General features: G+C 49.6%; 8 protein-coding genes across 8 annotated transcripts; 5 read left to right on the top strand and 3 right to left on the bottom strand.

Moving 5' to 3' along the window:
- Positions 1 to 566: 566 nt before the first annotated feature.
- On the top strand, positions 567 to 4,271 carry EPUS_01339 (uncharacterized protein; the record flags this gene model as incomplete). Its single annotated transcript, XM_007788632.1, has 5 exons — positions 567 to 953; positions 1,006 to 2,528; positions 2,576 to 3,151; positions 3,201 to 3,730; positions 3,853 to 4,271. The coding sequence occupies 5 exons, from the start codon at positions 567 to 569 to the stop codon at positions 4,269 to 4,271; spliced, it is 3,435 nt and encodes a 1,144-aa protein (XP_007786822.1).
- Positions 4,272 to 5,021: 750 nt separating this feature from the next.
- EPUS_01338 (uncharacterized protein) lies at positions 5,022 to 7,921 on the bottom strand (the record flags this gene model as incomplete). The annotated part of the gene is made up of 4 exons (XM_007788631.1): positions 5,022 to 6,162; positions 6,230 to 6,339; positions 6,527 to 7,400; positions 7,509 to 7,921. 4 exons carry the CDS (start codon positions 7,919 to 7,921, stop codon positions 5,022 to 5,024), a joined length of 2,538 nt encoding a protein of 845 aa, XP_007786821.1.
- A 685-nt stretch (positions 7,922 to 8,606) lies between these two features.
- EPUS_01337 (uncharacterized protein) lies at positions 8,607 to 9,365 on the top strand (the record flags this gene model as incomplete). The annotated part of the gene is made up of 3 exons (XM_007788630.1): positions 8,607 to 8,633; positions 8,973 to 9,128; positions 9,210 to 9,365. The coding sequence occupies 3 exons, from the start codon at positions 8,607 to 8,609 to the stop codon at positions 9,363 to 9,365; spliced, it is 339 nt and encodes a 112-aa protein (XP_007786820.1).
- Positions 9,366 to 9,579: 214 nt separating this feature from the next.
- Positions 9,580 to 10,242, top strand: EPUS_01336 (uncharacterized protein; the record flags this gene model as incomplete). Its single annotated transcript, XM_007788629.1, has 3 exons — positions 9,580 to 9,689; positions 9,791 to 10,057; positions 10,125 to 10,242. 3 exons carry the CDS (start codon positions 9,580 to 9,582, stop codon positions 10,240 to 10,242), a joined length of 495 nt encoding a protein of 164 aa, XP_007786819.1.
- A 1,175-nt stretch (positions 10,243 to 11,417) lies between these two features.
- Positions 11,418 to 12,527, top strand: EPUS_01335 (uncharacterized protein; the record flags this gene model as incomplete). The annotated part of the gene is made up of 4 exons (XM_007788628.1): positions 11,418 to 11,784; positions 11,845 to 12,104; positions 12,160 to 12,404; positions 12,449 to 12,527. 4 exons carry the CDS (start codon positions 11,418 to 11,420, stop codon positions 12,525 to 12,527), a joined length of 951 nt encoding a protein of 316 aa, XP_007786818.1.
- Positions 12,528 to 13,673: 1,146 nt separating this feature from the next.
- On the bottom strand, positions 13,674 to 15,286 carry EPUS_01334 (uncharacterized protein; the record flags this gene model as incomplete). The annotated part of the gene is made up of 3 exons (XM_007788627.1): positions 13,674 to 15,032; positions 15,088 to 15,219; positions 15,269 to 15,286. The coding sequence occupies 3 exons, from the start codon at positions 15,284 to 15,286 to the stop codon at positions 13,674 to 13,676; spliced, it is 1,509 nt and encodes a 502-aa protein (XP_007786817.1).
- Positions 15,287 to 15,876: 590 nt separating this feature from the next.
- Positions 15,877 to 16,755, bottom strand: EPUS_01333 (uncharacterized protein; the record flags this gene model as incomplete). The annotated part of the gene is made up of 2 exons (XM_007788626.1): positions 15,877 to 16,497; positions 16,549 to 16,755. The coding sequence occupies 2 exons, from the start codon at positions 16,753 to 16,755 to the stop codon at positions 15,877 to 15,879; spliced, it is 828 nt and encodes a 275-aa protein (XP_007786816.1).
- Positions 16,756 to 20,689: 3,934 nt separating this feature from the next.
- EPUS_01332 (uncharacterized protein) lies at positions 20,690 to 21,761 on the top strand (the record flags this gene model as incomplete). Its single annotated transcript, XM_007788625.1, has 3 exons — positions 20,690 to 20,731; positions 20,793 to 21,206; positions 21,273 to 21,761. 3 exons carry the CDS (start codon positions 20,690 to 20,692, stop codon positions 21,759 to 21,761), a joined length of 945 nt encoding a protein of 314 aa, XP_007786815.1.
- Between the last annotated feature and the right edge of the window lie 2,787 nt (positions 21,762 to 24,548).

Raw genomic sequence — 24,548 nt, 5'->3', positions numbered from 1 at the left:
GAAGCAGTGATTACAGTCAGTGAAGCCATGGTCTATTGTTAGCAGATGTGAAGGCAGAGGTTCTATTCATAGACGAGTCGCGTTACGCAAGACGAAATACAATCCCGAGAGCTGTGTCTACAAAGATTGTCAATCCCTAGCCTGCTAATCCTTTTCATGTGTGGACACTGCTCTTTTGTCTGATGTCCGAGACCAGTATAAAAAGTACGCATGTCTGAGGATCTTGATGACAGCTGTATGACACGTGAAGACGGCTCACCATTGGAGCAATATAGGAGAGAGAATGTAGAAACCATAACGAAGCTGAGGACCGTTAGAATTACACAGTTGTTGATAGGGCGGCCCACAGAGACCAGCTTGGAAAAATGTTCACTCCGCACTCTTAACTTAGCTAACTAACATTCTGGCTGCCCCTTCACTGGCTACCATGCAGCATATATTTGGGTCGGAAGGTCCAATTCAAGGCTCCACTTCTTTTAATTCACCCTTTCCCAAGCTCTCTGAGTGAGCCCCTCTCTGATTCTTGATATTCCACTTCTTCGCACCCTCCCATTGAACAGTTAGCAATGGCCGTTTCAAATTTCGCAAACCAGACTTTCGACGAATCGGAGGAAGAAGATGAGGACTTCAATCCTCAGCCTGTTGCTGCCTCAGACGATGAGAATGAAGGTGTCGAAGGTGACGGTGATGCTGGTTCCAAGCCTTCACGATCAAACTCAGCTCCACGTGTGCGGCCTAGAAACGATTCAGAAGATGAGAGCACAGTGAAAAGACGGGGCATATCACCAGAAAGGAGAAATAAGCGACCGAATGATGAGGCTGATGAAGGCATCGACGACGAGATTGACGGAGACAATGGTGAGGATGATGAGGGTGAGGGTGAGGACCTGAACGGAGGGCTGGATGACGATGATGAAGATGAAGATGATGACGAGGACGAAGAAGCAGTCACTGTGAGTCTGGCCGTGCTACGCGGACAAATGACCTAGTCTGACCTCTCTCCAGGGCCGACCACGAAAGCGAAGGAGGAAAGGCGGGTTGAACCAATTCTTCGAGGAAGAGGCTGAAGTCGACGAAGATGACGATGCCGAGGATGACGAGGACGACCTAGGAAACGATGGCTTTGTCGCAGATACACATCCTGACGATCTTGCTGCCTTACCCGAGGGGACAGAAACCGATGATCGCCGACATCGAGAGCTGGATCGCAGGCGCGAGATGGAAGCTTCGATGGACGCAGAAAGGCAGGCTGAGGCTCTACGGGAACGTTATGGCAGAAGGGCAGCAGCTGCCCTGACAGAGTCAGTCGTCGTACCTAAGAGGTTGTTGCTCCCTGGTGTGGACGATCCCCGGATTTGGGGTGTGAAATGCAAAGTCGGCAAAGAAAAAGAAGTCATCATGAGCATCATGAAGAGGATGCAAGAGAGACAACACACAAAACAGCCAATGCAGATTCTGTCCGCTTTTGAGCGTGGTGCTGGTCCGATGGCAGGGTACATCTACGTTGAAGCTGTACAAAATGCGCATATCGAAAACGCCTTAGACGGCATTATGAATGTCTATCCGCGGAGCAAGCTCAACTTGGTATCCGTCAAAGAGATGCCGGACCTACTGAGAGTGACCAAGACTGAGGAGCTCCAGATCGGCGCCTACGTCAGGGTCAAAAGAGGGCTTTACACCGGTGACCTTGGTGTGGTCGAGGACGTTGAGAGCAACGGCCTCTCGGTCACTGTCAGACTGGTGCCTCGTCTGAACTATGGCATCGATGAAGACGACAAGAACCCTATGCTGGGTGTCAACGCGAAAGGCGACCCTCTAGCGAAGAGGAAGCGCATGAATGCTGTCGGTACTAATGCCGTTGCAACCCGTCCACCACAAAGACTATTCAACGAGAACGAGGCGAAGAAACGCCATCAGAGGTATTTGGCTTCCACTGGCGGAGCGTTGACCGGTAAAGCTTGGAATTACAAGAATGAGACCTACGAGGACGGATTCTTGATCAAGGATTTCAGAATTCAGCATCTCATCACTCAAAACGTCAATCCCAAGCTGGACGAGGTGACTAAGCTCACCAAGGGTGCCGAGGATGGCACAGAACGGCTGGACCTTGAGTCATTGGCACAAAGTCTGAAAAACAATACCGCGGAAAATAGCTATCAATCTGGTGATCACGTGGAGGTTTATGACGGAGAGCAAAAAGGAATATCTGGTCGTACAATCTCCGTTGCCGGCAACATCGTCTCCATCAGAGTCGAGGAAGGCGAACTTGCTGGTCAGGTTGTCGATGTGCCCATGAAAGGGTTGCGAAAACGGTTCAGAGAAGGCGACCATGTGCAGGTCATTGGGGGTAGCAGATATCGAGACGAGGTCGGCATGATTCTGCGGATCAAGGACGATCGAGTGACAGTTCTCACCGATATGTCGATGCAAGAAATTACTGTATTCAGCAAGGATTTACGGGAAGCTGGCGATGCTACTGGTGATGGGCGGCTCGGAAATTACGACATTCACGATCTTATACAGATGGAGTACGTTCCTTCAGATGGTAACTTGAGAAAAACTAACTCTGATATAGTCCTGCAACTGTCGGATGCGTTGTCAAAGTCGATCGTGAATCAATGCGTGTCCTCGACCAGAATGGATCAATCCGCCAAATGCTACCTTCTCAAGTCACCAACAAGATCGAGCAGAGAAAAGATGCTATTGCAACTGATCGAAATGGATCCGAAATCAGATATGGTGATATTGTCCGTGAAGCAGGCGGAGAGTCCAAATCAGGAGTCATCATCCACATTCACCGAGCATTTGTCTTCGTCCACAACCGCACCCAGCCAGAAAATGCAGGCGTCTTCGTTGCGAGATGTGTCAACGTCACCACTGTTGCTGCGAAAGGTGGCCGGGCTACTGCAGCAGACGCGAAGACCAATATGGCCATGCACTCGAAAAACGGAGATGGCGCTCATGCTCCAATGGCTCCACCAAAGTCTGTTGGTCGAGACAGGATGATTGGCAAGACTGTGAGTGTCCGAAAGGGGCCATACAAGGGCGTGCTTGGAATTGTGAAAAATACCACAGAAACAACAGCTCGCATTGAGATGCACTCGAAGGCCAAGGTCATCACGGTGAGCAAAGACGAGCTGATTGTGAAAGAGTATGTACTCCTACCACCCCTTTCCATTTCCCTACTAACACGCCGATAGTCCAATAACCGGTCAAACAATCGACATGTCACGTTTCGGAGGTCCCCGAGCCTCTGGCTCATCCCGTCCCAACTACAGCAGCGGCAGCACCACAACCTCCAGAATCCCCAACGACTGGTCCGGAGGAAGTCGCACACCCAGGGGAGCCGGCGACGGTGGACGGACTCCCGCCTGGGGCGCCTCAGCCAGAACAGCCGCATGGGCACCCAATTCCAGCTCCTCCGGTGGCGCCGATGGTGGCAGAACTCCAGCCTGGAAACCTCAATCCGGATCTCAAACAGCCTACGGCGGTGCTGGAAACATGACTTCCTACGGAGGCACGACCACAGGCTTCGGCGGTTCAAGTGGGGGAGGAGCAGGAGGTAGAACACCCGCATGGTCCTCCAGCGCCCGTACCCCTCACGCCGGCGGCGAACACGGCTTCTCCACCTCTGACGGCTTCGAGTCTTTCCCCTCCGGCGGCCGCACACCCGCCCAGGGCGCTACATCTGGCTCGAGAACCCCGGCCTGGGGCGGCGGCGGCGGCTCCAGTACTTTCTCCGCACCAACACCAGGAAAACCCTACGATGCCCCCACACCCNNNNCACACCCGGCGGTGCGCGTCTCCATGAAGACTTTCCGACTCCGTATGGTGCGGCGCCGACCCCGGCAGCTAGTGCCCCGACGCCGAGGTTCGCTCAAGATGCGCCGACGCCTAGGGGCTGGGAAGCTGGAGGCGGCAATGCGCCCACGCCGACTGCTGGAGCGGCAAGGGGTGCAAATACAGAACCGTTGCTTAATTCGAGGTTTGAGGCTGCGCCGACGCCCGGGGTGGGTGGGGGGATGACACCTGCGCCTTATGGGAGTGGTGGTGTTGGTGGTGGCTATGGAGGTGGAGGGTATGGAGTTGATGCGCACCGACGCCTGCAGCTGGGGTGGGAGAGGGACCGAGGTACATCGATAGTGATGAGGAGTGATGATTCAGATTCAGGCAGTGCAGGTGTTGGGTCGTTTGTTCTACGCTGGGCTGGGCTTGTGCAGTGCTTGAGCAGCAGGCGAATGGGACTTAGATGGAAGCAGAAGCGGAATTAGAGAAAGGGACGGTCACGCTCTTTTCTGGACTGCGCAAATGCATACCTAAGTCGCGCACGCACTTTGTGATTGCAGTTCCCCTAAAAAGGGCTTTAAGTGTCAGCTGCTTCGGGGATTTTGCTTCGGGAGAAGATAGATAGTTACTATCTAGGTGGTAGAAAAGACACAACTGCGTATGGCAACAATGAAGAAAGTTTGTGGCCCTGCTACAGTTCAAAGGCTCAGAAATGCCAGGCTAGACCAGCCCCTGAATCAGCAGGCAGCCGTACTCCATGAGGTAATTGGATTGGGAGTCTTGCACAAGGGGTTTGGGAATTATTTTCTCTTTGCCATGTCAGACTGAAGATGGAGGTGTGCAGTCCTTCCTTCGATTGGGGGTCGAGTTGGTGAGAAGAGGACTTTTGCTGGTCAAGCCGCGTGGTGGAGCTGTCCTCGCTGAGCTTTACGTGAGGTTGCGGGGTGGTGGTGCTGTTTGGTTTGGACCTGGATTCTGTGCTGCTTGAATAGCTTCTTGCGACTTTGGCAGCATTTGTCATCTGTTCGATCGATGCACTGATCCTTTAGGGCAGTAAGGGGGAATGATCTTGTGCGAACCAAACGTGACGTTCGTGGACTTTGAGAATGACGACTTCGTGAGATAGGTCGAGGCGTTCGTGATTATGTCCAGCACTTTCCCTGGCTTGCAGGTTTCACAACCGAGATCGTGAGTATGCTTTCTTGATTGACATGATTTCGCGGTTATGGGAATGGTCAGACGTCAAAGCCTCCTGGCATTTGCGGCTGGAAGGCATCCTCCTCTGAATCTTGCTCTGATTCGTTTGCTAACTCCATTTCGCACAAGTCGCAAATGGTTTGCCAACGTTCATCTTCGGGGAGGAAAGCGGTCTCGCTATCCTCATCTTCCTCGTTAGTGGAAGCTGAAAGGCAGTCCTCCTGCTCCGTGCAGGGAAGTCTCGAGTCGATTGAGCCTGCCGCATTTAGGGGCCGTGTAGCATGTTCAGAGCACCTAGTCGAGTTGTAGGCATCACCTATAGAATACGTTTCATCTATACTTCTTCGACAGCCCGGGTGTCGCACTTCCGATATTCTGCCTTGTTTGATCATCTTCAACGTCCCTTCCCATTGTATGTCTCGGAGGCAAGGCATCTTTTGGCTGCATCGTCGACACAGCGAAGATAGTCCCGAAGGCTGCCAAACGGGCTCAAACTCATGCATGAACAGAGCCAGGAGTGTATGCTCGGTCCAGCCCTGATTAGCCAATGGCGAATTTCGTAGTTCCTGTATCACGAAGCGATGCAAACAATGTCCATGCTCAAGTAACGCCATACGCCAGTAGAAGAACATCCCTGACTGACGCATCGCCATTGTAGTCGGCGATTGAAGTCCACTGATCGGAAACAACGCAGCCATAAGACTCATACAACGTCTTACACGATGGAGATCCGAACCCTGCTCCACGAGATAGCTAATACACTCGTAATCTCCTGATGAGTAGGAACATATTGCCCCGACACAAACATGTAAAAGTGAAAAACCTCCGGGTTCAGCAACGGCGTCTATGTCAATATCGAGTATGGTCATCAAGTGCTGTAGTACCGAGATGTAGGATCCAAGAGATGCTTGCTCGCAAGCGCCAATTACAATCGGTCTGATTGCCTCTTCTTTCAATTCGGAACGGCAAGCTTCCAAGGCCCACTTGAGAGCTTCTTCAGATCCTTTAGAAGCATGGTACACGAGATCGCTAAGGAAGAGAGCGTCTTCCTCAAGTCCATTTTCGAGCTCTAGATATGGGAATAACAAGCGAAGCGTGGGAAGCAGACGAGATGTGTCAAGGTTACCAGATGGACGACGGAGGAGGTTCTGACCTTGGCATGCACGCGCAAAAGCAGAGCTGAGTTGATCGCATCATAGTCAGCGGTCGGTCGATGTGTATACCCAGGGTATAGGACATGTCTTACCGTGGCCGATTGTAACGTGTTGAATCTAGACGGTATGTCTTGGCCTTCGGGTCAGCACCTTCAGTCAAGAGCAGCTCGCAGATTTCGACATGGTGGTTAGAGGCAGCCATCTGGTGAGCCATGCTGAGTTAGCTATTGTTAAGACCTGATGACGACGGAACGTGTAGGCACGACGAAGAGAACTGCTCCTACAGAGAAGAAGTCCATCCTAGCTGAGCCATAACAATGGATATGACAGAGCTGTAGCGCAACAACTCAAGGGCGAAAAGATCGAAAAGATCGAAACGCAAGGCTCACATGTAATGGTGTCCACCCTGCTGGATTTACGTCCCATGGTGAGGCTTCCCGCCTGCCAAGCAAGGTTCTGACCCCGTCTAGGTTACCGTTTTCACAGAAGTCAAAGATCAACGAATCGTCGGGGACAGCTCGAAAGGTTTGTATGTTCCATTGCCATCCCTGGGCTGCCTTCGCAACAAGCACATTGACGCCGAAATTGAAACACATCCGCAAATACCATGAAGCAGGATGATAAATAAATGACGTCGCGTGCTCCAAAGAATGATTGTTATGAAGCGTGTCACAATACACATCCGTTTGCATGTAGATCCGGCCGCCGAAGAAATCCTTAATGGACGACGTGCTCCGTGCAGGACAGCGCACGCGCGCCCTCTTTCGACTGGACTCCTTGGCACTTGGGCTCACAGACCTTTTCCCACTGGCAGCGCATTTGTTGCTAGTGTGGTTATTGATACCCGAATGACTAGCAACCTCTGAAGGTGCCGAAAAGGCCTCTCTCCGAGGCGACCACGCCGCCTGCTGCGATACAGGTCCCTCGTCTATTATCATGACTAAGTGGGAATCGAGGGCTGCTTTGGCAGCTGCTTCGAACCTCTGGCGAATGATCGGGTTCGGTATTTTGGTCATCATCCGGGTTATCTCTTCTAAAAGATCCGCTGTATGTTCTGAGACGCTGGAGGAATGCGATGTGGTAGAAACAAGCCGCGATTTGTGCTCGACGGATAAATCAGCGAGTTGGTCGGCTACTTGTTGCACAACTCCTGATAGCTTGTCTCGGTGGTTGTCAATGAGTTTAAGCATATGCTGTTGGCTTTCGGCCAGGTCATCGCGTATCCGCCGTTCCATGGACACCATGTGAGAAGCATTCTTTCGACTAGAACAACAAGGGTGTGTTAGTACTATGGCAAATGAGGAGCCGAACCTTGAACAAACGATACATAGCTCAAAGCGTCAATCGGGACTACGACCTCATTTGACTTACCTCAACAAGAGATTCCTCGCCTGTAGCGCCAATATCAAAGTAGTCTTCGTCTCCCCCAAAGTGGCTTGAAATTTACTTATGACGCTGCTCTTACGTGCCGCTGTAAATGCAGTCCATCTTCGGGTTTTCCGACTTGCAGATCGAAATCCAGGTTCTAATTCATCAGTAAAAGCGTTCAAATCCTTGACTTTATCCATGCACGTGGCCAACACGTCGTTGCTTATGGATCCGTCGACCTTGATGATGTCTAGGATTGAGGCAAGCTGCGAAAGATCCTTCACGATGGTTGCAACCACTGCTGGGGCTGTTTTGATGGACTCAAAGAAGTCACGGAGTCTGGAGATGCTTTCCACAATCTGAAAGGTCAGAGAGACAACGGCTATACCGCTGGCGGCGCCTGAAAGACCGTCCATGCTTTCGTTCTCACGGCTTTGTGGGCAGCAGACCGGAGAATGGCAGTTCTCACAACATCTCAAAAGGCTCGTTGATGCTCAATCTTAAACTGTTTCTCAGGCACATCTTTCGAGAAATATCTAACGACCTCCTGTCGTAGACTAAGCGCCGAGTTCACGAACACCATTATGCGGCCCGGCCGAGACCGTTGGCTTAAGTACTACCCAAGAGTGCTGGAAAGACGTCGCACAAGGTGGCCATGCAACAGGGCGGCCATGGCAAATGTGGCTGTGCCTCTTCTGATTGAGCTCACGAAGACACGAGTTATGGGAAGGTCCCAAACACAGCCTTGCTCCTGAGTCTACACGCGGGACGTGCGACTGCACAATATTGTTGTCTGAGAACTGGCGAAACTTCGTAGTGGTGACTGCAATCGCTTACTCATTAATTAGTCATTCTACTTTCTCCTCTTTGGGACAGTGAATTTTCCTCGTATCGCATTATTTCCAACGTGTAAGAGTGATCATCCCCAATCTCAAATTAGTCATGGTATCCACCCCACCCCCGAGCACCGTAGGTCAACCCGCCTCGGCGGATCAACTCCCACCCGAAGCTCTAGCACTAGCAACTCGCCTATTCGACGCAGCGAGGAATGGACAGATAGATATCCTTGAGCAGGCTCTGCGGGGCGGGTTGAAGCCGAACATGACGAATGGGAAGGGAGACAGTCTAGTGAGTTCGTACGTCTTTTTGTATTTTGAAGTCGTCGCCTCCGCATCTATGCCATTGGCTTCTAGCAGAATTCATAGGATGATATGCAAGGGATGATAATTGCGAAGTGCGTGATGTGACTTTCATTATATATTCTTACTGGCCGAAAAGCTGAGAGAAGAGCCGGCTAGGCAGGGCAAAGCTTTGGAAGGGATTTGCGAGGACGAAATAGTGCGTCCCATTTGAGCTGCTATCTTATCATAGTTATTTTTGTCTAGGAGCTACCATTGCATCCCAGCTTCCTTCTCTTTACCTTACCAAGCTCTCTATCCTTATCCCCCTAACCACCATATTCTGTAGATCATGCTGGCATCCTACCACGGCCACGTCCCGCTCGTCCGCCTCCTCATCCGCCATGGCGCGGACCCAAACACACTCAACGACCGAGGGCAATCACCTCTCGCTGGCGCGGTCTTCAAGAATGAAGAGGAAATCATTAAGGCCTTGCTTGAAGGGGTGAGTTATTATCTAGTCCACGTTTGTGCTTTGGGTGGTTCATAGATTGTATATATGGCGCAAGAGCTGATCAGCACACAGGGAGCCGATCCAACGATAGGAGAGCCTAGCGCTTTAGATGCCACAAAGATTTTCAGGCAGGAGAGGTTTGAGGGCATGTTTAAGGAGCAAATCGAGAAATTGGGTGACAGTGGTGGAATGACTCGGAATGGGAACGGCGAGGGCAATGGCATTTGAATCTGTCCGTATGAGGGAGTATAAGGTCTAATATGGTATCCGAACATTGCAACAATAGATCGTCTGAATTGTGGCACGAATACGGCGCGGAGGGTCTTTGCGCCGTCCAGATGCGGAGAACGCAAAGAGCGCATAACTTTGCAATGGTTGGTGTTGTAAGCTGCAGGATTTGGAGTTTGATGGAGTAGCGGATGAATATGGGACTCTTCCAAAAATGCCAGTCGTCTCTTCGGGCTCCCACGTATTCGTTCAATTTCCAGAATGGAATGCAGAGGGGGTTTTTGATAAGTTGAATGACAAAGAGACGGCGAATATGCAAGACCGGTAAACATAGCTCCCAGCATCGCTTCGACCACTGCTGTATTTGGGATAATCCCGCACTAGCGTCAATTGGTCATCTCATGCTAATAGTTCCTCTGCTACAGCATTTCAAAGCTCGTCCTCCTTCTCGCTACGCGCGAGCTGGCTCAGAAAACTCGGCAAGAAACCCAAGTTGTCATCAACTCAGTTGCTCCTGGCTTGTGTCATTCAAACCTTTGCCGCAATGCGAGAGGTGAAGCTGCCAAGGCCATTGAGGATAGGAAAGCCAAGTATGCAAGGACAACTGAGGAAGGTAGCAGGACGCTTGTGCATGCTGTTACGGTTGGCTGGGAGGCCAACGGACGGTACCTGAATGATTGCGAAGTCCAGGAGTAAGTTGCCCATTTCAGCTATCACATGGGCCGGATAATCAGATGGGCTGACTCAATACTTGTCTAGCAATGCATTATCGAACTTTGTGCGTAGTGAAGACGGACAAAAGGCACAGAAGAAGATATGGACCGAGCTGGAGGAAAGATTGGAAGCCATAGAGCCAGGAATCATTGGTCTAGTCTGAGTTGGCATCTGCTCCCAGTATACGCATGGAGAAGGACAGGCGACCATTCTTGTTAGCCTTCTACCACGTAGGTTAAGGCTCCAGCCTGTTCTCAAGGGTATGTTGGATGCAGCCCCGTTGGCTGCGGAACCTGATGACTCGTAGCGTGGGCCTAAATTATATCTGTAATAGCTGTGTTGGTTAATTGCTCAAGTGACAACTGCTTCCATGCCTTGTCATCCCTAACACCAATGGATGTTCTCTGCCAGGTAATAGTCATTAACGCGATGGCAGAACTAGCCGATTATTGGTCATGAGTAGTACTTGGTATGATTTTTCTTGTTTGACACTGCTCGGCTTACCTTATTGGTGGTTTTTGTGTCCTTGCACCACCCCCACCGCCATGACAGAGTCCCGCTACTTCTTACAGTAGAATAAAGAAGTCCAGAGAAGCTTGTAACATTTGGCAATAGAGGACGGGTTCATTGACCTTTAACAGGTAATTTGCCCTATCCAACGGGCAACGAATTTAATCGTTCAGTGATAAAGGACGGAGTAGTCGTCTTGCAGGAGTTGATGTTTAAGTGTAAAAATGCCGAGGAAGATTGCACCGACATTTTACCGGGCGGCTCGACCCCTTTTCAATGTTTAGCGTCGTCCACCTTCCCTCGGTGCTGAATATGTGCCTACAATGTACTCCGTAAACATTGCCACTTCAGCCAAGTTGATGCATACTGTGTGACAAATTCCAGATTTTGTGTTTCATGAGTTCGCCCTACGCCTGGCTGTGCCAGATGATAAAAACCCAGAGGTCCAATCCTGCTCCGGCATTGCTACGTCAGGACGTATGACACGCCCTCGGTGAGACGTAACAACTGTCCCTACCTTTGTGAAGCGCTTCAATGCAACAAGATAGAGCAGAATAGTGTAAATTGCAACAGAAAGATTGGATGGACTTGGAAGCAGACCTGCATGGTCCCGCCTCTTTGTGCTACATGGGCTTGAAGATGAGTTGGAGGTCGAGTATCACAAGGATGGTAAGGCGGATTCGGGATGGTTTGCTCTTATTTCCATGTTTTCGTCTCGTTTCGAGGAGAATTTCGAGTTCTTTGATCAGTAGCATCGCGGTTTCCCCTCAATTACTCCTTTCGTATATACCTCCCTTTCTGATGTTATCGAACACTCTTACTGCCACCATGGAAGCCGGCTCAATGGCTGAATCAAGTACGGTAGACGAGGTCAAGATTGATATGCCAATGGATCCAAGGCCACCAGAAGGATACGACCGTCTAGCATCCTTCATGGGGTACTTTCCCGAAACAGCGATCTTCCGGCGGTTTGCAACGTTAAATGCCAAGAACATCCTATACCTGCAAGCTGAGCTTTTCTGGCTCGAGGAAGAGCTCGAAAAGGTGGTCAAAGATGATGCTCAATGTACGAATGGAAACCGGCCGCTGTATTCGAGGGATTGGTACCGGCTTAGCCATTCTGAGGAGCACTCTGACAGCAATTCCAAGCAATGGAAAATCTTCATGAACATCCGTAAAGCCTTGAAAGAATACAGTAAGTGCAAGTCTCTTGTCATTCTACCTGTAAGCTTTGCTGACCAGTGTATGCATAAAGATACCGCTATCCTCCAGCAGAAGGAACTCGTCAAACTGGATGCACCGAGTAGCTTAGCTCTATCGGCAATCAAAGACTGGATGGAAAGTCCGAGAATGGGTTGGGTCTATCTGCTAGGGCCAGACAAGGACCTATGGAGGAAAGCAGATGTTTACGAGCTGCTGGCTTTGAAGCGAAAGGAACATGATGACCTGTTATCTTTATGGATGATCAAGTTCGTGAGGGCTTGGCTACATCCGATGATTGGCAGACATTTCAAGGTAAGTATTGCGAGAGACATAAGCGAACAGCCCAAGCCTACTGATCTCGTCTTAGCGAGACAAGTCTGCGCAATTCATGGAGCGTAGCATACTCACGCAGGATGCTATCCTGCGCATCACTTCCGTCATTGCTCTGGCTCTCTCCTCGATACTCCCTCTGTGCTCAATACTCATCCTCAATACCGTGCACAAGGTATCCGTCCGCTTAGGGATTGTCGCAGTTTTCACTGTGCTCTTCTCTCTCAGCCTTGGACTGGTTACTGGAGCTAGGAGAGTGGAGATTTTTGCAGCAGCCGCAGCGTACGTACCCTTCTCACATCTGGATTCGGTACTGAAGTATCTAGCTATGCTGCCGTACAAGTTGTTTTCATAGCCGGCGACGGCCAGAGCAGCGATATCAACGTCCCTGGAAAGCAGCCCTGAACCTGGACTTGCAGATATGCCCTGTACCTGGCCCCTTATGCCTCCCTGTCGACAATATCACTCCACAAATTGACGAAGTTCCCTCGACTGACACATTCTCATTGGCCCTCGCCCTCTTCCTTCGCATCTCTGGCTTTGCAAGCCTCCTTGGCCCGCTCGTCGGCGTTTTCTCGCTTCAATTGTTCAGAATGGTGATCCTGTTGCTCCGTCATCTTTCCAATCCTCTCAGCGTCTTCTTCAGACTTATTTGGCGGGTGAAAGTCCTTAATGTTCGGTATAGTGTTCTCTCTCATTGTGCGTCTTCGCCCTTGTTGCAGGGATGTTGGTGGTGATGGTGGCCGCGTGGTCTCATCGTTGGTTGAGGACTTTTTGCCTGGAAAGAAACCCTTAAACCAGTGTTTCAATCTGGAAGCCTTCCGCACCATTTCAGGCATCTGCATTGCTTAGAGTGTCCAGGCGGTGTGCTACAAGAGGAGAACTCTACGCTTACTATAATGGATCTTATACGGCAGTGAAAGGTCACCAGTCCTTTGTTTACCGTCAGAGTTTACACTGTAAACTGGGATATAAAGCCCATCTTCTACCTCACAGCTGCAGCCAATCAAGAACTTACTACAAACAAGACGTGATGGAAAAGCAGCCAGCAGAGCCACTGATTGCCTGCAGGCCTTACTTAGGTAATGGCGCAAGAGAACGGAAATAGTCGATTTCAGTTTCTGGGAAAGGTCATTCAAGCAGTGTGAAGAGGCTGCCAGCATATTCTCAGCCTGGAAGAAAGACATGCCTTGCAATGAGAGGGGAAGGCCACCATCAGTGCTCCTTGCATTTCATCCATCTATGTGAAGTCCTAGAGGTCGCTATTATTATCTGCTGGGTGTCAAGTGTTATGGATGATTTGCTACTCTTTTAAAAGCTCTATCTTTTGAAATGAGTCACTGGAAGATCTTTATCGATGTTACATTCTTCTTAGCAGCTACTTGAAGAGATACTTCTATGGAGTAAATTGAACACGTTATTTGTGCATAGAAATGGCCAGCATATTTCCAAAAGGTTTGGAAGTGTGTATTCCTTGATCTCCTAATTGATATTCTAAAATCTACCAGTACCCTGCAATACATCATTTTATCCCAGATTCTACGGCCAATGTTATGGTTTTGACTCCAAAACTTCTAACAACCCGCCCACAAGATGCAAACTTCCCGTAACCAACGCCATCACCTCTCCCTCCCCCTCTCCATCTTTCGCCATCTCCCTCACAATCTCAACAGCCTCCTGGATAGTCCCCACAACCTTGACATCAGTGCCGGAGTCAATCTCCTCCCACGCCCTCGCCAACCCCTTCTGCACGCTCAGCTCTTCGATCTCCTTAGCGTTCGTGTTCACACTGACCAGGTCAGGCCTGAATCCAGTATCCTTGAACGTGGTATTCGTGCAAAATATTGCATGCGTGAATGGCTTTTCATCCCCCAGCGCCGCAGCCAGCGTTGCATGGAGGGCACGAGCAAGGGCGTTGGCGTCACGGGTTTGCTGATTGAAGATGAGGACTCTTTTGCGTTCGCTTCTCCGATTGGCAGTGATGGTGTTCTGTTGGTTGCTGACCTGCTCAGCGAACCACTTTCCAACCAACTCGATACTCTCGAGCGTATGGCCACCATCGATGCACCATTTTATGCCGTTTTCATGACGGGTTTCGCAGCGGCCACCCCAGCGAACGTCTTTGAGACCCTGTTTGAAACTTTCGTTTAAGGGCGTGGTGCCAATGTCTGTGAAGCCACGTTGAGTGAGGAAGTCATGGGATATGGCGATCGCGAGGGAGGCGTTGATTTTTTGGAAGGAGGCGGATAGGCCTAGGGGGACACTGTCGGACTGAAGTTCGGGGTGTATGGGAACGACTTCAAGATCTACGCCTTTCTCGCGTGCTCGCTCCTCCAGCACTTTTCGAGCAGCTTCTCGCTGGGCCACAGTGAAACACTTTGCTCCCTCTTTCATGATGCCTGCCTTGTGCCATGCTATCTCTTCGATCGTGCTGCCAAGCACACCGATGTGGTCGATTGCGAGGTTGGTGATGCCTGTTACAACTGGCTTTGTGATGATATTTGTGCTATCGTACTCGCCGCCAATACCGCATTCTATCACGGCCCCATCAACTCCTTCTTTCATGTAGGTATGGAAAGCCATAAGTGTCAAGAAGCGGAAGTACACTGGCTTTACAGCTGGGTCCTGACCTTTCTGCACCGCTGAGGCCTCGAGCCGATCCCATGTCTCGAAGAAGTATTGCGCAAATTTCTCTTCAGTGAGAGGTTTGTTGTTAATCTGTATGCGCTCACGGACAAAGCGTAGATGTGGGGAAGTGTAGAGACCGATTTTCTGCAGTGGGCTGCCTGTGCCTGAGTCGGGATGCTTGCCGATATATTGCGAAAGCACAGAGGAGATGAAAGCCGATGTTGAGCCTTTGCCTTTTGTACCAGCTATGTGTATGAGGTCCATGCGATTGAAATCATCAGGCTAGGCGCTCATGCTCAGCGAAGCTGTTATGGTATCTCCCTGTGGATCCCCGTACCTGATATCCAATTTTCTGAACCCACTCAACCATCTCAGGGATTGCCAGCTTGTTCATACTCCTTCCCGATTTGCGGATCGCGTCCACGACCGCAAAGTTCGACTGCAACGTGTTGAGTGAGGCCACCGCATCCTACTGACTGTTAAAAATTTCAACTACGTCGGCATTTGAAGGGTCATACTGCGTAAGTTCGCGACATCTTGATTCGTGCGCTCGAGAATCGTCGCGCCGTTCTCAGGTTGTTGGCTGCCCAGCGTCTCCATACTGAAAGCATGTGGGTAGGACGTCGCGGACATGATGTGGTGGGGAGCAATCACCATGTTGGTGCACCCGGCAAAGGAAGATTCATCTACATTATCCACCTTTATATCCGATGCAGAATTATTCATCATTCTAGCATACAGCATATCAGGAGTCTTTCGACAAAGACTATTCTAGGTCTTGCCAAAACTTATGCTCTAGTCTACCTTCTGCGACGCACCCAACTCCATCTTTGTGCTCTATCCCTACGACTTTCAGACCAATTAATAATGACTAGGGGCCGCTTCGGACTCGGAGCATCAGCCCTTGCTCATAGACCGGAGTACGTATATGTCTTCGAAGATCCTTTGCATCCGATTCTCTGTCTTCCCAATCGGGCCGGTTACCTTTCGGTCCACTCTCATATCGTGAAGCTCAGCGGGCGTGAAATTCTTTGATACGCCATAGTCACATTCATAATGTATCCAAGAAAAAGGTTCGTTACAAAGTACACTAATTAGTAAACCTGAAGTCCGGTAACAAGAAGCTTCACAATCCAAGTGCAGACTTGAGATCACACTCTCGCTTCTGGAGTAATGCACTTGTCTCATCCCTCTTCTTCTTCCCAAACTTCTTTACAAAGGCAACATATATATCCGCGATGCGTCGGCACTCGACACCTCTGAAGTTCTGCAAGCCACTGAACTTGTTGCATACATCATAGAGATCGTCCTTGAAGTTGTTGTCGACCTTCTCCTTCAAGGCTGCATCGAAGCGTCCCATATCCTTCCCATTCCGGTATCCAAAGTCGTGGCGCTTGCAGGGATCAAGGAAGTCATAGCCAAAAAGTTCATCTGGTGAGCAACTGCAACCATCATCTCCCCAGTTGAAACAAGATGGGCTTTCCGAGTTCTTAGCAGACATGAAAGTGGAAATGCTATCGGAGAACATTAACTTGTCGTATGCTGCAGCGGTGCATGGATTTGTCACAGTGGGAGCTGGTGTTGGCGGTGTTGGCGGCCCAGCAATGGCTTTAACGCAGCATTTGATGTCTGAATTGCCAGGACAAACACCTGAATGGAAATTTCCACCAGAGCAACCATTGTTCTTGACGCTCCGACAGAACCCAGGTCCGACGTTAGGCACGTTGCAGTTTATTCTCACACAGCACTGCAGCTGGGGGTCAGCACACAGTTCCCATAGACAGATGAGGCTACATACCTGAACATCATCTGGGTCCTTGGGGCAGAGGCCGGTAGGGTAAGAGATCCCAGCGCAATTGGATGTCTTCTGGCAAGACCCAGTCCCTTCTGGGGCTTTACATTGATCGTTGACAGCACGACGGAATACAAGGTCATCCTCATAGTCTGAAGGGATAGCGGACGTCAGGACAGCGAGCCCAAGTACCGATAGAATGATAGCCTTCATCGTGGCTGACCTGGTCAGGAAGGGAGATCTGCGCTGCTAGCACTGTGATCGTCTTGACAAAACCGCCAAGCTTGATGAGCTAGCAATAACTTGCAGGAGGAATCACACAACGAGGACAGTCGAATTTCAATCCCTTCAACCGGATGGGCACGGTCCATATTTATATGCTTCAACGACATTGAAGATCGTCCAGGTATTTTTGGGCATCCTCGAGGGTAATCTCGCTATTGTCCTTTTCAGTACAGGGACAGCCCCATCTGAAGCACCTTAGCCAAACTATAGTGGTCTTCGGTAAGTTCTTGTGCTGATTGGAGGGTAACTGGAGCATTGAGCGGAGGGATTCTGAGCTTGTCAGGGTAGGTAGGATAGGGGCCCAATGCATGACAGTCTAGGAATCTTACAGGCATTAAAAGTTGTAGCAAATGACCACTGAGGCGGGTAGAATTCATGAAGTTTCTAAATTAGAAGTTACAGCCCAGCGGCTACTTCACTTAGCTGATGAACTCATTCTGTAATGCGTTGATCACTGGTCCATGATCTCCAGAATGTCGGTTTAGGGTATAGATCACCGTTTCACTGGCCCCCAAATTTCGCTTACTTTCCCTATGCTGAAACGACACCGTCCACGATTGTGCTCGTATTCCGCTCTCCTGATTTCACGAAGTCCTGACCTTTCTGTTAGATAACCAGTCTAAAAGACACGATTCAGTATTGAGATGCTGGCTTTATAGAGCACCAGTTCCACCCTACTTTCAACCAGGCCAGATTAAGCAGGTCAGGAAGTATCAACGGTAGACGTATTATTGTGGTTGAAATCTGGATTCATGAACTCCGTCAATCAATTAACATGTAGACTGCCAGTCACATCACCATAGTGTTGCTTGTGCAACCGTGACCCCTTTGATTCTCGGCCAGGCGGGTTGGACCTGCTTTTCAGAGTGCTGTCGAGCTGGGATGTCTGCCATACCTTGGCATTCGAGCAAATCGACATACAATATGATTGAGTACTGTGATATGACAGATACTGATGCAATACCTCTGAACGCATGTACGGTCTTCAACCCTCAAGACAAGCTTTATGTACAAGGGTAGTAAAGTAGCATTGTTGTGCCGTTGCTTTGACGACTTCTTGCCCCTCAGCTAGACAGCTTTGGGATCAGGTGATTATAATTGTCTTAGATGATGATTAGGTGGATACAACTTACCTGCAGCTCTAGCGATCGTTATGCATTTGCACTTGTCCGCCGCGGTAGCAGCTATTAACGTCTTTGCTTGTATACTTCCAGCCCGGTAAGTAAGACATACCTGGCCCCAATCTTGTCAATTTCTTCCGCCATGTTTCGACTCTGTCCTTGGAGTGCTTACTACGTATGCACTCTGGTAAGGCTTAGCAGATGGCTTACCAGATTGCTCATAAGTAATATTCATGCAGCGGTTGACGAGTTTCGCGCTGTGGGCCTTGGCGCCTAAGGAGCTATTTTCTCCGAACTTTGTATTTTGGAATTCTATCAACACACAAGATTGATGCTTTGAGTCATACTGCTCCACAGCGCAGCCATGACTGGGGCAGAAGACTCATGTAATGGCAGTTTTGGGCCTTGGAGATTCGCACTTGTTATGTCTCGAAATCAAGTTGATATTGAGCCAATCAATATCATTGCTGCAGCCTGCAAGCCCTTTGCCTCCCTGCTCGTGACATCTAGTCATCGATATCACTGAAGATAATCAATAGTGGGTCTACAATCTTGATAGCCCTCTGATTCTGCCAAAAGTCGTTTACATCTGCAATAGAATGGTAAACGTCATGGCTTGCAAGTCTGCCCTGGAGCGCATGCCTGTGGAATTAAGGCAGCAATTGCTCGGATTTCTGCCGGATCTTATGTCCTTGAGATCGACTGCCTTGACCTGCTCCTTGTTCCACCGAGCTTTCATCAGCGTCGAAGTGTTGCTTACGACAAGTGTCCTGAGAAATCAAGTGGATCTGGAGGTGCTACCAGAAGCTGTCGCAGCTTTAGAATCCTCTTACCTACAGCCATGGACTCGTGAGCGCATTCAGGACTTCGTCCATTATCACCTCGACTCTCGAAAATCCCAACCACCCTCATGGACTCTATCTGAAGCTCTCCCCCTGGATCGCCTCCATCGTCATGTCCAAAGCTTTGCGGCGGCCTTCGCCTCGGAGGCACTAACAAAGCTACTTTGACTGGGCGAGCTCGATGCAATTCCAAATATCCTCCTTCGCTTGATGAAATACATCGCATACCGTGTGGGTTGTACAGATTTGAATTATACTGTAACCTTTTCAGGGATCCAGAACGAACAGTATTCAAGATCAATGAGCAAATATGTCTCTTCTTCAAATTCTCCCCTTGGGAGATCGAACTGCTGGGGAGTATCCACGATTATCTCTTCCGGGTTATCTCACTAGGTATAGTGTTCTGCCACCTTTTATTCTGTCCAAGCTCGATACCAAACCCTCTTGCAGCTTTCACCGGTATTGCGGAGGAAGACGTGGCATGGGCGCGTTTGAGGTGAATATCGCCGATGAAGTAGGCTCCGGATATGTACAGCACCTTATGTCACTCGGGTTAGTGCGTACTCAGGAGATGCGGCGGCAAAGACCTACGAAGACCGTTACAGCGTCATCTATGATGTGCACTCAAAATCCACTTTTGAATTCCTGCATGAGGCTCTTAGCCGTTCGAATGAACATGACGATGGACTCTACCTTTGCGACTACAAGTAGGCCGACGAAGAAAGATTTGCTTGTCATTATGCACCATTTTTCTATGAACAGGACCCTGGCCCGGAGAGAGCGTGGAGGCGATTAGAGCAAGCTTATCCGGTCAATGAAAAATGAACCGAAAGTTCCTTCTCTAATGTCATTCTATAAATTCGAAGAGATAAAGAAAGACGCCTCAAGGATGAAGGGCTAAGTGACGGCTGGTTTGGGACTTGGGACAAAAGTCTCTATGATCCGTTTGAATTGTGTTGACCTATACCCTCAGAGTGTCCATCCATACACTCTGACTAGGCTTACATGCTGTCGCTTGCACACGTGAGAAGCGAATCCCATGAATTACATGGAATTAACCCGAACAAGAAGCAGAGACAATGGTTCTGATTTCGATATGGCTTTGACAACAATAGACGACGGCAGTCCTACGCAGTAGGGATATTGTCATGTCATTTCTCGCGAAAATATGAAGTCTGTAGATGGGATGAAAGGCGGTAGATATTTGCATGGTATGTTTAGGCGAGGTTGTGGTGGAGATACGCAATACGTTCTATGTATCTCCGAAGTCACACAATGAAATGGTGCATATATGCGAGTATGAACATCTCTAGATGCTTCGAGGCCCCAACCACTTCCTTGGCGACCAAGTCTTCTTCAAATCAAAATTTAGCAAGCTTTCAGGGGATCTTCATCTGTTAGGAGATCTTGAAGTGCTTGCTTGAATCACCACAAAATAGTGGTCGGTTCGACATCACGCTCGCTGGTAGCGCTGTACTCGTTACCATCATTGCATTTCCATCATGTTTGATTTATGACCTGCTGGGTAGACACCAGGATCAACTAAACAACATCCCAGAAATGTTATGTGAGTACGTTAAGTTCCGGACGCACCGAAGGAGCGAAATGCCCGGCTATTCTACTCCTTACGCGCAAGCTAGCTCTTTCCCCTTGCAGACGCCTCCGGAGTTAACAAAGAATCAACTTCTATTTCTTTAGGGCACAATCAATAACTGCCATTGATCTCTCGGATTTACTGGCAGTAGTTTTGGAACTATCGGCTATACTTTCTTTCGATTTTCCTTTCCTTTCTCCAAGACGGAAAGGAGCATTACCACTATACTATACTCGTCCATTGAATATATATATCAAGCATTGGGCCCGCTGGAGACAAAAACGGAGTTCATCCTGATATCCAAAATGACTTCAAGTGACCACGTCAAGAATATTGCAGTCGTCGGAGTGAGTATGACTGGGAAGCATCTTCCCCTTCGAACAGAAAAAGCTAATCCGTACCTCCCAGGCAAGCGGCTTAGTTGGTGGTGCCATACTGAAGAGCCTACTCGAATCAGGCAATTTCGATGTAACAGCCATTTCGCGTCAAGACTCCAGCGCCGCCTTCCCTTCCAACGTCACAGTGAAGAAGGGCGACTACAAGTCCCCCGAGTTCCTTGAATCCGCCCTGCAAGATCAGGACGTGCTCATTCTCACCTTCGCCGTGACGACGCCTCCAGAAGTTCAATCCGACTTCATCAAGGCGGCCGCCAAAGCTGGCGTTCCGTGGATCTTGCCCAATGAATATGGACAGGACGGGGCTAACCCCGAGCTCGCAAAAGTGGTGGGCCTCCTGGGCATGAAAGAGAGATACCGCAATGAGATTGAAGCACTGGGTGTGAGCAGCTGGATTGGTATTGCGAACAATCTTTGGTTTGACTTTGTATGACCGGTCCCGCCTGTAGTCCCTGTGGCACAGTCTGTTAGCTAACCCATACCACCCATGTAGAGCCTGAAAGGCGGATTCTACGGCATTGACATCGCAGCACGCAAAGCGGAAATCTACGACGATGGCAGCACCTCCATCGTCGCCACCACCGTTCCTCAAGTCGGTCGCGCTATCGCTCGACTGCTAAGTTTGCCCGTGGAGTCCTCTTCTCCCTGTCTTTCGGACTACAAAAACAAGTTTGTATACATCACCTCTTTCTCCGTCACCCAAAATGATATGCTGGCCGCTGCGCAGCACGCCACTGGTACAACATCGGCCGACTGGACGGTCACGCATAAGCCCGTCGATCGATGGATGCAGGAAGGGCGGGAGATGTTTGCCAAGGGGGAGCGAAGGGGTATGATCAATGTGCTGTATGGGGCCACGTTCAAAAAGGGCCTTGGAGATCAGTTCCACGGTCGGGAAGTGGCGAACGAAAAATTGGGATTGAAAGAGGAGGACCTGGATGAAGTCATGCAGAGGATCGTGAAGGAAGTAGAGGCGAAGTAACCCAGTCTAGTCCTAGAACATGCGAGGTAAGAGACGTCCGGTTCCGTATGTCGAAGAGATGGCGTACTGGTTAGATAAGTACAAAACCAAATAGGAAAGATACAAGCGGAAAGGCAAGACACCATGTAACAGGCACTCGATAGAGCCACACCCACCTCTTCCCCTGAGTAAAGCAGACAAAGTTGGATGGATTTTCCAACGAATGTAGTAAAGCGCGATGGCGACAATGACTACTTAGAAGAGCAATAAGTGGCTGATGGGTAGCAGAGCGGGCACATGGAGTACAGACAGGAGCGCTTGCGGGATGGGAAGAGCAGTGAAGGGTGTTGATGTACAAGAGGACAAATCCTGCTTCAGAAGAGGAACAACCACGGCACCTTACTTGGCGAAGGCTCAGGTGGACCCTTGTTTTGGTAAGTTATGTGTATACACAATACGGGAGGTCTGCATCAAGTGATTGATGCCCCCGACTACCTCCTTATAGGCAGCTTCTAACTGACGCAGAGAGCACTTCGTCTTACTGCCTAGAAGAGCAGAAGGATTGAGAAGCCGAGAAAGGATTGTGCAGTCAGAGACAGATGAACAAGCAGCAAACGAGAAATCGTGAAATCAACACATGAGATGGTGAGACCAGACCAGAGAGCAACGCGTTCGCATGGGCAGTGAAAAGGGAAACTTTTATGGTAGGGGATACATCAATTGCAACGTTGTGGAATCTCTTTGCGGAAGAGAAATGGCCCGCTGTTGCTGGCTTTGCGTGGGGTGGGTGAATTCATGAAAGTCTGATTGGACACCTTAATTTCTCCGTTGAGGCGCATAGATCTCTATGTGCAAGTCGGAATATTCTCTGAGCTCGATGACGAGACTGATGCCTGGTGCTGCTTGATTCCCAATAATATAAATGCTGAACGCCAGATATGCTGCCGTACTGTACACGAGTCTTCATAACGAGACATCAAGCTGCACAGATTCCGCCTCATTTTCCCTGTCTCTGTTTATGTTTTGGGTTTTTTGAACTGGACAGTGTTAGATGGATGTTTGGGCAAGCTCAAAGAGAGCCACTGCAGCACATACCATATGATATACACTCGGCTCTTCCTTCGGACCGGCTACAGAACGCAGACATCAGTGTACCGCTATGAGAAGACAAGGATTTCGAGTCGTTCCCCACCTTGCAACCATCACACAGTCTCTTCACTGAGGCACGCGTCTTCATTCCCCTTGTCTGTTGCGGCCAGAGTTTGCTAAGATTGCTCGATGGGTGTGAGTGTCTGGCCGAGGGGTAGAACGAAGCCATTGTGCATTTGGATCGGAAGCTGTGTTGGGTTGTAAGAATGGATATTGACCGGAGTTGTGTGCTGGCCACGCCATTTCCGAGGGGAATTCGTGAGGGAAAGCTGTGCAGGTTGTGACGAGGGACGAATGACGGTTTTACTAATCGTGGTAGCAGATTCATCTTGATTGAAGGCGTATTCTCTGTGAGCCTCGGTGGTCTACTCAAGCGGAAGGATGTAGGCAAGGCAGTTAACGTCTGACGTGAACACTCGGGCTTAGACGAGTCATTCAATAGAGGCTGGATTTATGCCAAGAGAGTTGCTAAACAGGCATGAAAAGCTACCGGACCATAGTAACATTGTAGGCAACCGTGCAGTCTGCACACCCGCTCGATTAGCTTGACCCAATCCGATGGTTGCTTATCCTTAGTTATCATTCGAGCTATGAACCCCTGACTTTTAGGGCAGAATCCATACTCCGATCCAGAACGAAGTGTCTGGCCCCACTTCGTCGATTGGTCCTGGAGATGCTCAACAAGCCAGAAAGAGCTAGTATTGTCAAAATATCTTCGAGCCTATTCTGCCACGTGTCTGCATGTTCTATGGTATCTCGGTCTGGATGCTACTAGAGTAAGTACAGAGTACTCCGTACTACATGAAGAAAAGCATGATTAACTCCATTCCTGGCATGATCTACTTAGGTGGAAACTTCCGCTCTGTCTTGTTCTTCGGTCCCGCAATCCAATAGCTTGAAGCCAGCATGATAGTTCGCTTGCTGTTCCTTTGGGTCAGCGTTAGCAGCTGCTAATCAATTTTAAGGCTGCAGCGACAGAAGGCTTGTCTTTCATAAATAACAGTTTTTAAAGTCGCCTGCTTCGGGGTTGGAGTGGTTACTTTCAGGCTGTGCAACACAGATTGGCCCGTTCCCCCGGGTGTGGGATACTGTCACGATCAGAAGTTTCACATTCCCATCTATTGCTATCGCAGGTTGCGTAGCAAAGCTATTGGAATAATACCAAGATATTGAGATAACCATGGTGTACCCAAGGTGATGGTTAGCTTGGTCCACATGCACCACAATATGAAACCATGCCAGCCTCAACCAGTCGCTTGGTCCTGTGGCTTGCTCGAAATGTCTGCGCTCGAACATCAGAGATTCCCGAAAGAAATTTCTACTAGGGCCGAGACCACACGGAGAAATCCTAGACAGCTCACCAATCCCGGATCCTGGCCAATTACATCCATGCCTGAACGCCTCCGCTGGCCTGATCCTGCGGCTGAGCCTGCAATTTCTCACTACTTCGAACTCAAGTAACAAATGACAGTAGCATGTGGTGACTACGACGCCCTGTTGGCGGGGTCGTATAGTTGACCCATAATGTCCCGGTACTCGTTGCTCCTGGTCTGCCTAGCCCTATCTTCCTTCAGAAGCAATCCAACGCATTCTGCCTTTTTCTTTTGTCCTGAATTTATTGTCGATCTTCATTCTTAAGCAGACTGCAGCAGTGCATGG

Source organism: Endocarpon pusillum (genome assembly GCF_000464535.1).
Source record: "Endocarpon pusillum Z07020 unplaced genomic scaffold C720987, whole genome shotgun sequence".
Taxonomy (NCBI): Eukaryota; Fungi; Ascomycota; class Eurotiomycetes; order Verrucariales; family Verrucariaceae; genus Endocarpon; species Endocarpon pusillum.
Note: the sequence above shows the minus strand (reverse complement) of the source record. Positions and strands in the feature narration are given on the sequence as shown.